Here is a 12,301-nt window from a genome sequence, read left to right on the forward strand (position 1 = left end):
TTAAAAAAAATCTTTGTTTTTAAAATCTGCCAAACTAATCAGTTAACCAAATTTTTTCAAAACTTTCTTTTCATTTTCTCAAAAATAAAAGCAATTTAAATAAAGGTAAGCTTTATTTTAAATTTTTTATAAATAAAAACAACGAAACATTTACTGGTTTAAAAATAATCAAATTATTATACCTACTTACATTAAATAAATTAGAAAAAAACTAACTTTTTATAACAAAATTAAGTACAAAATACCCCTATTAAATTGTATCGCTTAAAATGAAAAATAATAATTGAAAAAAAAAACGTATGAAGAAACTTTTTTAATTTATATTTTCTTTTCACTGATCTATTGAGTTCAGAGTGAAAGTTTAAGATAACAGCGATTGTGCAGCAATCGCAAAGTAACAGTAGGTCTCCCAATAGTCGCCTATTCCTGAAAATAGTTGCTTTTTTTAGCCTTTTCAGGCAAAAAAAGTCGCCATAGTCGCCTAAGGCCGAAAATAGTAGCATTTTAGTAGCCTGTGGCAACCCTGGGGAGGGGTTATTTTTAGATTCCATTTTAAAAATTAGATTTTTCAGCGACCTAAATCCATGATTTTCTTTAAAAAATAGTTAAAACTAAAAATAGGTAGTTAAAACTATGACATTTCATGACAAATTTTGTTCAATACTGAAATTCATGACTTTCCAGGTGCGCGGATATCCTGCAAAGGGATTTAATCTCTCCTGCTGCCACCTTTAAAAACTACTTTTTAAATGTAGTAATTACACAACTACATTTTAAAGGTGAGTTTTCTAGAAAACTACTTTCGTTTTCATGCACCCCAATTTAACTGAGTTTTATATAAATTTTAAGTACAGCTGCAACTACTGATAATACAAAGATGAGTGGATAGGATGATCATAATGTTGATCTTATTTTGAATGAGCCAAAATCGGTGTTGACAAACAAAGATTTTTTTAAAGATAATGACATTTCCATAGAACAAAAATATCTTGTTTAACAACAAAGAACATTCTATAAAACAAATAAGCTAATTAATCATTCAAATATGACTTAATTTTTCTAAGCAGAACACAAAATTGTATACATCTAACTTTGTGGTTTTGAGTAAACCGAAGAGATGTTTTAAAATCAAAAGTAATATTTCATAATTAAATTATGCTTTCAAGTATGAAAGAGAAAGATTTGAAGGTGAAATAAAAGGTTTTATTACATTAGACGAGACTATCTACTATAAAATCAGTGACAATTTATAGAGCAGGAAAACAATTACAGTTCACATTTAAGTATTGTCATGTCTATTCTCAATCAACATAGTTTTTGATGGTTAATGCAATGGATTTACCCATAGTTTTAAAAATCTCAATATATTTAATAGTAAGGCATTAATACTATACAGGGTTTCAAATTTCTGACGATTTTCATATGTGTCGATTTCATTGTAAATGCTATCTGATCTTTTTATTGGAAGTTAATTGCAACGAATTTCCACGTAGTTTCCAAATTCGTGATTTTTTAAAAATACATTTTTAGAGTTTTGAGTGGAGAATTTAAATAAACACGTTTTGATATGATTGATTTGCAAGAAATTCAAATGACCTCTGATCCTAAGCATTCCTAGGAGGTTTATAAAATTGAGATATTTTTAGCACATTATTAGGAAGTGCGAGTATCAAATTGCTCATTTCGATAACCACTTTTTGATGTGGTCTACTTGTGCCAATTTTATCGCAAACATAAATTATTTTACAGTCGTTCTTTTGGCAATTATTGCTACCTATTTCAACAAGGTTCAGAAAGTTTACATTTTTAAAGGTTTAGTATTTTAATACACTATTGCCACTCTTTAAATTCGAACCTATAATTTAAATACATATTTTTTGGCGAGCTTTACTTGTGCTGATTTCATCTAAAATACAAATTGATTTTTGATCGTTTTTCGCAGTTATTACTGAGCTTTTCTACCTGAATGAAAGAGTCCTGATTGTTTTTAATACACTATTATGACACTTAAATTTCTAAACAAGCAAAACTTTTTTTAAGGGGGAGAAAAACAACATTTTATGACATGCTTGTTTATTCTGATTATAACATAAATTTAAGAGGTTTTTCTAAAGTTTTTTTTTTGGCAGTTATTGCTACATTTTACCATGTGATTTTGAATATTCCGATACTTTAACACAGTATTATAAACTGAAAAATTTGATTGTTTAAATTTTTCTTCTGTCCTTCAAAAAATAGTTAAGATTTGTAAAACCTTACAATCTATTTAAAATAAATGCTAAATTTTATTTTGCACTTTAAGGGTTTTGTTTCAATTAAGCATTTTAAACTCCACAAACTTTCCTTAAAATAAAGTAGTTAGCTTTCAAATATTTGCTCACAAGAATATTTATTTACTTTTTTTAAAAATTTAATTACATGAACATTTAAGTTTTTTGTTAGAATCTATGCTAAAACAGACTTTTGTATTATGTAATGTGATAAAAGAAAACCATGATGTTTCTCATTGTTCATATTTATTTCAATTCATCTAAATTTTTGCTGATAATAAAATGTATTTTTTTTTTAAATAATTATTTTTGCTGTCTTTAATTTTAAATACATTCACATGCGAGCTTTCATCAGTCAAATCTGCTGTGCATGTGGCCTTTCACTCAAGAAGGTTGTGCACCCTTACGTTACAAATATTACCACAGCATTGTTGTAAGTTTGCGATAGGGGTAAACTGTTAATTTTCAAATTCCTGGTTGTTGCTAATGCTTATTTAAAAGCAGACTTATTTTTATTGCAATGTTGATGGGCTTAAAAACTTGCATCAATCGATACACAAAATTACTTTCGTTTGAACCTTGTTCCTATTCTTAAATAATGGTAAAAGTAGTTGACAGAAATAGCAACCAACTACTTTTGTTGGAAAAGTAGCACACTGCCCTAAAAAAAAGCAACTACAACAGTTTTGCTATTTGTAGCAGCCAGGGTTGGGTTTTTGATATCAAAAAGTGGTTTTTGACATGACAAGGGTATAATACTGGTTTAAATCGTCAAAAACCCATCAAAAATGTCAAAAACTGAAGTTTGCCAAGAAAATATATAAACTTCAAAACTACCAACAGTTGCCATGCATTATATTGAAATTTAATTATACTATAGGTAATCAGCAGGTTTTAAAATATTTTTTAATTAAAATTAAGGTAAAATAACAGATTTAAAATCTCAGAAATTTATATTCAAATGCATGTGCAGAAAAATTTTGCACAAAAATTGTTTAAATATTTATTTTAAAAAATTTTTTTTTTCTTTTTGATACTTAAGAAAATTAAAAGTTTATTACTATGCATTTTTGACATATAAGGAACATATAACTAATATTTATAAGGAACTTACAAGTTATGTTGTATAAATACAAACTTGATACAAGATACAAGTGTATAAAAAATTTTTTTTAATGTTATACCGAATATCTTTATTATCCAGTATGTTAATTTGAATTTAAAAGTAGTTATATTTATGAATAATGATAAATATAATTCATATTGTTTATTATATTTATTTATAATTATTACACTTATCATTTTAAAACAATTTTTATCTCTTAATTTTTTTTTCTCCACTTGTATTAAGAATACAAATAATGCATATCTTGAAAGCAAGAAGTAATTATTCAACAGCTGAATATTTAGATATTCAACAAATCTATATAGTATTCAGCAAAATGAAATTCACAAGTATTTGGATAAACTAAATTTTCAGCATAGTAAATGAATAGGCTGAATATACTGTAAATCGACACTAACTACTCTGTGTATTTAACAGAAAGCACTTAAATTTGTATTGTCTTATGTTAAAAAGATTATTAAGAAGATTTAAAAGAATATTAAAAAGATTTTTCTTTAAAAGATGTCTAATGTACAAAACTGCTAATGTTTATCTTTAAAAATGTCTAATTTTTAGTATAATCTATACTATACACTAAATTTGGTTATAAATAAATTTCTTAATAATATCACTGCAGATTTTCAATAACACATGAAAATGAATACATAATATTACAAAAGATGTGAGTTTTCAAAAGTACAAGATTTTGGTTACTATTCAAAATATAAGTGTTTCTTCAAAATTTTAAATTTATTTTTTCTAGAACATATTTAGAAACACTATCGTTTAAAAAATATATAAATTTTATGTATTAATTAAATTTCACATATAAATATAGGTTTTTGACATTTTCGAAAGTGAGGTTTTTGACGTGACGGTTTAAACTGTCAAAAACCTGCCAACCCTGGTAGCAGCATTGTTAATTGATGTGACAGTTTTGCCACAGCAATTAACAATATAATACTGTAAAAAAGTTAAACAATTTAAAATTAGAATAAGATAACTATAATTTTCAGATAAAAGGTATGATGGTAGAAATCTTTTTTCTCTGCCCCTAATGGATAAAAAGAAACATGGTTGGAGTAAAAATATATTGTTTATAAATTAATTACAAAGGTAGATTAATTTATGCATTACATTATATTTGGTTTGAGAGCAAAATCTGTTAACCAACATTTTTATTGACATAAAATGTATTGAACATTTATAAGATAATTTATTTTAATATTCTATGATTCTTTTTCAGTTAAATAAAAAATAAGTTTTGCGGATTTTATAACTATTTCTCTCAAAACAAAATTTTATATAAATTTTAACATTTACACTTTATTTTTGATCTTCTTACTATTTACATATCCTGTTATATACCAAAACAGCTTTCAGATCATATAAAAATAAAGCCCATAAAATTTAAACCAAAAAGGAAAAAACATAAATAAGAATCCAGCAGGCTGGCTTTTTCCTCTTGAAAAAAAAAAAAAAAATCTGAAAAGAACTGATTTGTAATAAGATAACTAATTAACAATTAATTTCATTATTAAATTAACTACTCAGATAAAAGGTCACATATTATTATGCATCAGCTTCAGACTAAATGATAAAAGGGAATAAATATTTTAGAAAACATAAAATTCTAAGAAATGAAAATTCTGATTTAATAAATTTTGGAGAGCTACCTATTCCATAGTTGACAGAAACAGGCTTCTTCTTACTCAATAAACCAACTCCAGAATAACCGTCTTTATCACCAGCCAGCCAGTATGAGTGATAGTTCGGAACGTTAACCTCCTTTGGCAACATTTTTTCAGAACATTTAGTTTCTTGAAAAGTAACAATATCAGGATTTTCATGTGTAACATAGGCTAGACCATTCTTCTAAAAATAGAATTTAAAAAAAAATGAATAAGAAAAATCAAATGTAAAATTTAATTGCTATTTGAATTTGATAGTTACCTCTATCCAAGCTCTAATACCGTTTACATTCCAAGATGATATTTTAAGGTTCCAGGGTTTTCCAGATGGAGAAGTGGAACTATTGCCAAAATCAATTAATGTGACATCAGGCATTTTGTCTTTTTTAGACTGGCCTTTGGACTTGGGTTCACCCTTAGGCATTTTTGGGGATCTTTCACCACTCTCTTTGGAGTCACCTTCTTTCGATCTTTTACCACCAGATTTTATGTTTTTGGTTCCACCTTTTTGGGTCACTTTTGTTTGTTCTTCACTTACCATTTTATCAAGAGTTGCATCCCGTTGAAGTGTCACTTTTAAGACTTTGGCTTCATGTTTGTTTTTTTCTTCTGCAGAGGTTTTCCTTTTACGCTCAATGGATGGAAGATTTTTCACCTGCAAAGAAGCTTCTTGTTTTTCATCTTTAACATCAATTTTCGAATTTTCCTTTTTAACCATATCTTGACTAGGCTCACTAGAATCTACATTAGATTCTTTATTACAGAAGTCTTGAACAGTATCTTTTTGATTAGCTTTCCTCCTACCACGTTTAGAAGGCACGTTTGATTCTTTGCTAGGAATATTTACGTCACTTGACTCTTCTTCCATTTTTTCTAACCCAGAAGATTTATGGCATGATAGAACATTTGCTTTCTTTCGTCCACGCTTGGATGGGACTTTATCTCCAGTTTGATGCTCTTCACTAGGTATTTCTTTAGATGCTTCTTCATCAAAATCAATTTTTTCTAAATCGGAAGATTTATCAGATTCTAATGGGTTAGCTTTCTTTTTTGTACGTTTCAATGGAGCTTTTTCATCACCTTGGAGTTGTTGATTCTGATTGTCTTCAACTGATTCTTCTTTAATCTTGTCATTATTGGCTTTTCTTTGCCCACGCTTCGATGGAACTTTTTGTTCAGCCTGCAGCTGCTCGTTCTGAATATCTTCACCTGGTTCTTCTTTAATCTTCTCAGTAATGACTTTTCTTTGCCCACGCTTCGATGGAACTTTTTGTTCAGCCTGCAGCTGTTCGTTCTGAATATCTTCACCTGGTTCTTCTTTAATCTTCTCAGTAATGGCTTTTCCTTGCCCACGCTTCGATGGAACTTTTTGTTCAGCCTGCAGCTGTTCGTTCTGAATGTCTTCACCTGGTTCTTCTTTAATCTTTTCAGTAATGGCTTTTCCTTGCCCACTCTTCGATGGAACTTTTTGTTCAGACTGCAGCTGTTCGTTTTGAATATCTTCATCTGGTTCCTTAATATTTTCCATATTAGCTTTTCCTTGTCCACGCTTGGAAGAAATTTCTTCTTTAGCTTGAAGTTTTTTATCAGATGCATTTTTACCATTTTTCTTTGGCCGGCCACGTTTCAAAGGAACTTTTTTCTCTTCAACTTCGTTTTTATCATCAGAACTCTCGACTTTATCAGGTTCTGTTTTGTCTTTATCACTGATGAATTCAGATTTACTTTTTCCAGAAGTATTTGATTTAGATGACTCAGTAGTAACAATTTCAAGATTCTGTTTTGCGAGAGATTTTTCGTTACTTTTATCAACTACAGGAACTGATTCAATTGTTTCAGTAGCCACTGGAACATTTTCAGCAGGAACATCAGCTTTCTTCCTACCACGTTTCAGAGGAGCTACTTTACCTTTCAGATTAGTGTCATTTTCTATATCATCATTAGTTACTTCTTTTGCGTTTTCTGTTTCCATTAGCTTATTACTAACTAAAACACTTATAGCTTTAGAACCATCAGAACTATTAGCTGTTTCTTCCACAGTTTCTGAAGATTCATTCAGATTCTGAAGATGTCCATTAGATTTATTATCTTCTGTAGGTATATTAATATTATGATTTTCATTTGATTTTTTATCACTCAATTTGTTTAAATTATTATGATTCAGGTTTTGATAATTTTTATTCACTTCTTCAGATTTCATGTTTGTTTCACTTCCATTTTGCATTACCTCAATAGTAGTTACCTTTTTACGACCACGTACCTAGATTAAAATGAAATAATAAATAACAATAAAAAAAGATACTCGACTAGCTCTCAGTATTAGTAACATTATTTCAGTTTATCATCTGATAAATCCTAATAAAATCTTTATAGATGCACTAAAATATTAAACTTAGCGATTATTTTATGGTAGATCACTATACTGAAAGTTATCCAAAATTCCAAGCATAAAATCTATTTGGCACCTTGGCGATTGTAGTTGACGCAGCAGATCAGAATACGGAAATATCCCCCATTTATTAAATAAGATAAAACTTGAAGGAGATATTTCTGTATTGTGATTTGTCACACCAACTACACTCACCAAGGTGCCAGATTAATTTCAAACAGGAAAAATAAAACATGTTGGGATTTGCTCCAGGGTGGCTACTAGTTATACCCTTCAAATTGGTCGCGTACTGTAATGTTTTTTACTTTCTCGCAGGCCAATGCAAGGCCTTGGCAATTATCCTGCCACAGATCACAAATATCCACACTTGAATTAACCCTAGTATCCCTAATAAATTATTCTGGATTCAAAGATTAATAAAATATTTTTTTAAGTCAGATTTCAATAATTGTATCAAACATAATTTATCTGTGATAAGTACCAAAAATGAAAAAAAAAAAATTCCCATGCTTCTATTTTCCACATTTTACTTAATTTTTTAAATCAGAAAAGAGCCATAATAGTTTTTTTCTTTTTATTGATATCCAACTGTCCATCGAGACAAAAGAAAGGCTACGATTATGGACATCTGACCAACAATCACATAATGTAGTTTCGTTTTTCATAAATATTCATTATGCAACTAAACAATGCTATACAATTATATCATAATAAAGGTACCAAAATATTTAATGAATTGAAGATCGGATATGCAATTATAAAACATCACGCAGTCAAATTTAAAAGTTACCGAGTTTAACAAAGATCCTAACTAAAGCACATGTTCTGATTACAAACCAGGGCCTAGAAAAAATATTCGCAAATAAATAGATATTAATTTTAATAAAAATGTAATTAGACCAAATACATGATTAGAAAGCTTATTTTTATACCGATTTTGGAGGCATCCTGATTGTGGAAAAATAAGGGACCTAAGATAAATTATAAAATCTTATGGAATGATAGAAAAGAAATTGCAATAACTAATATTTTACTCCAAAGGCACTTGTTCGTAAAAATTAAAACTGAAACTGAAAATGAGAGTTGAAACAAATTTCCTACTGCGCGCCAAATGATAACAGAAAATAAAATAAAAAAACTACTTCAACTTTTACTTATGCATTTAGTCGGAACATTTATGGAGTGAAAAAGGCTGCCGCAAGGCTGCGCTCTGTTGATTAGCATAGTTCCTTAAGTGCTGATGACACTAGGCAACCAAGTGGAGGCAACTAAGTTAAGAAACCGGTTTTTGGTTTCTCGTTTGTGATCACACGTTACAACCTTCGCTTGTTCAACCAACTCTGAATAGTCCAATACCAGAACGGCACTGGTATTGGACTATTGTAGTATATAACAGTTCAATACCAGAACTTATATTTTTCAATAAAGTTTATTGCTAACAACTCTTTTAATTATCATGGAAGCGATTATTGACGATGTACTTGAAGTAGGCGTTGAGCCGATAGCTGAGTTTCTGAAAGAAGAACTAGAACAGAAAAAAGGTGATTGAAAAGCAAAATAATTTCTTTCGTTTGCTTTCAAAATTTCATTAGTACTCGGAAATATCTGTCAAAGAAATATCTATCAAAATCTGTCAAAATGGGTTCAAAAAGCTTAGCGTTCAAGCTATATAATTTTGAATTTTCAAATATTTAATCTATCTTAATAATCTTATTTAATATTTAATCATATTACTATACCCAAGTAGCACAGGGATATTGTAACAGCTTTAGTTTACATCGACCGACATTGTCAATATTGGCGAAAATCGAAATTGTGTGTACGATATTGTACGATTCCCGTCGATTTCACATTAAAAATATGTTTGTAAAACTTATCATTTAAAACTTTATTGTGTCCTTAAATCAAAATTAATNTACATATATCACTAGAATTCCATTTAAAACTAGTCATAGTTAGAAGATTAAACCAAGTTCAAATTTAAGAGATAAAAATTCAGGATGCGTCAGAATCAGCACGTGTATTTTGTTTACTAAATGGTTGCTAGTTAAGGTTGAAAGTATTTGGAAACTACTATATGACACGTTTTAACTAATCTGGTTGCTCCACTAAAGTTGAAAGGTTTTAACTTCAGTTGCTAGTTGAAAGCAGGTTGAAAGCAACCGGGCAACCATCATATGACACGTTTCAACTTCACCGAAACCGCTAGTTGCTTTCAACTAGGTTGCCGTAACGCTCGACATGAACTATAGGAAGATCATAGTAGGAGCCTTAGCCTTTCAACGTAATAGGTACAGTCCACAAAAAAAAAAAAAAAAAAAAAAAAAAAAAAAAAAAAAAAACGAATCACCCTGAATAACTTTCGTTCTAATGATCGAATTTTCACGAACTAAGTGTCAATCTTAATGGTTCCTGGGGGTGACCTTAAATATGTTAATTAATTAGTGCTAACTACTAATTAAGTTACGAAATCAGACACAAAAACGAACTTTCTCTGAATAAACATATAATTTTTTTTACATATTTGGAATCTAGACACTTAAATTAGGGGGGTAGACAAAATTTTAGAGAAATTGGGTGGTAAATTGGGCCGCAATAAATGTTTATATATTTGGCGATAGTCCAGAAAACCGCCAAAAAAAGTCACTTGTGCGAATGAAAATTTTAAGATAACCCATTGACTAATTCAAAAGAGGAATGCTTAATTTTACTAGGTTGCTAGGCAAACAAGTTGCTAGTAAAAAAATTGAAATAATATTCTGTGATTGCTCGGAGAGGTTTAATTTATTGTTAATAGAAAATATCTAGTTTCTGGGAAATAAACAATTTTTTAGGAGATTTCTGTCCAAAAAGCAAAAAGAAATTTATCTTAATCTCCTTTGAAAAGTAAATTTGAAGCGATTTATAAATTATTTATGATAGTTTTTAGAATTTTAATACATGAACTTTTCATCTGATATTATTTTGATTATGCTGTTTTTACTATATTTATTCGAGGATTTCATACTAAAATCAAATGAACATAACTTATTATAGCTATATACGAAATTTTAGGGATAATCATTTTTACAGCTTTAATCGAGTTTTCTAGGCAAGAAAGTTTGAAGGAAAAAAAGTGCTTGAAAAATAAAATGTAGATTGTGTAGTAATTCTAATGCACATTCACAAGGTTTTCTATAATTTACGATATTTCTTTTTTCTATAACTCAAGGAATTGCTGAATGTTTAGTGGCATTTTAAAAACTTTGAAATATGTTATGTTTAAGAATAAGATATTGAAATAATATGTTGCATATTGTATGATTCATTGTTTAAGAAATCGCTTCATTCTTCTAGATATTTAAGTTACATGGTTTTCTTCAGATAAATAAAGATGATTAGCAAATAGCATCCTCATGTATCGATACATTCTGAAACTTACGTTCGCAAATTCACCATAAAATGTCACACAGCATATTCTTCAATTACGATAAGCTACATTTACCACCAAATACTGTTACTATGATTATTTTTGTTAAACAGAGATTGTAAAATCCTTAAGATACTGAAATGGGGGCACAAAAACTTAAAAGGTAAAATATTTAATTTCATTAACTCAAAATATCTGATCTCAAAATTTTAATTTTTAAGTTAAATCTAACTTTTACAATATTGATGCTCTTACTCTTTTAAAGACCACGTGAATCCTGTTAAAATATTAAAATGCATATGTTTATTTTAACGAGTGTAAAATCCTTATCAAAATAATGATCAAGACCCAAACAGTATACTTGACGATAAAAACTCAATTGGCTTCAAAACGTATGAAGAGAGAAGTAAAAGTCGACATGTTTCGAGTGTTCAAGTATAATCGCCCATTCTCAAGACTTTTCAGGCTTCAATAACTTGTGACTTTTATTATTGGACACTCTAAACATGTCTATTTTTATTATCATCTATTATTTTTTTAAATCAATGAAGTTTTTATATTTTCGATTCAGTTTCTTGGGATAATCCATTTAGTTACACAACATATAAATTATTTCACTCGATATTAAAATAAGTTTTATACAAGTTATGGGCACAGGTTCTTAGATTGAAAAAAATAATTCACTACTTTGTAAAAAAATCAATGCAGTGCAATTTTTTTTTTTTTGCTGCAAGTCTTAACATTTTAATTTAAGGACATAAAAAAATTCCGTTTACAATTGAAATTTCAAAAGTGGAATGTGAAAATAGAATGTCCCCTAGCACCAGGAATCGAAATTAAATAGTTACAAGGAACTACTATTTCAAACAAGTTAGCGTTTCCGTCCTACTCGAAGTTGTTTGAAAAGGTATTTTTTATATATGAGTATTGGGATTAGGGGTGCTTATTAACTGGATTACCAAACGATGAAAAATCAATGAATAAACAAGTTTTCCTTTATTGGGATTTTTTCAAGTTAATGAAAATAAAAGAAAAATTTTAATTTTCCTGTACTTTTAGTCATATTATACATCTAAATTATGTTAAAAGTACAAAAAACAACTACTTACCAGTGAAGGAACAGGCATGTTTCTTCACTGGGAATAGATTTCCCAGTGAATGAACAGTATGTGTAAAATATGATTTTACATGGATAATTAGTAGTTCTGCGATATAGAGGACACCTAAAATTCAGTTAAAGGTTGTATGAATAATTCCTATAACAATTTCATTTCAAAATGCAAATTTAGTTGCTAAATTTATTTAAAGAATTATAATAATAATTTATTTATTATTTATCTTTATAAATGTAGTGATTAGTTATTACATCATACCTCAGACACCTTAATAAACTATGTTTACTGACTAAATATAACAACTAAATATAATAATAAAAAC

The 12,301-nt window shown here is 28.7% G+C and overlaps 1 protein-coding gene across 3 annotated transcripts in view; it reads right to left on the minus strand.

Annotated features, from left to right (window-relative positions):
* Positions 1-8,581, minus strand: part of LOC107436974 (Recombination repair protein 1) — a 22,772-nt gene extending 14,191 nt beyond the window's left edge. The window contains exons 1-4 of one of the 3 annotated variants that reach the window (XM_071186485.1): positions 8,388-8,546; positions 6,375-7,326; positions 5,329-6,275; positions 5,052-5,250 (exon numbers count right to left, since the gene is read on the minus strand). In XM_071186485.1, the coding sequence (XP_071042586.1) occupies positions 5,052-5,250; positions 5,329-6,275; positions 6,375-7,326; positions 8,388-8,402 (2,113 nt within the window). In that variant the 5' untranslated portion in view covers positions 8,403-8,546. The other 2 variants (XM_071186486.1, XM_016048821.3) reach the window with 2 other exon arrangements.
* Positions 8,582-12,301: the final 3,720 nt, after the last annotated feature.

The sequence above is a fragment of the Parasteatoda tepidariorum genome, chromosome 10 (genome assembly GCF_043381705.1).
Source record: "Parasteatoda tepidariorum isolate YZ-2023 chromosome 10, CAS_Ptep_4.0, whole genome shotgun sequence".
NCBI lineage: Eukaryota > Metazoa > Arthropoda > Arachnida > Araneae > Theridiidae > Parasteatoda > Parasteatoda tepidariorum.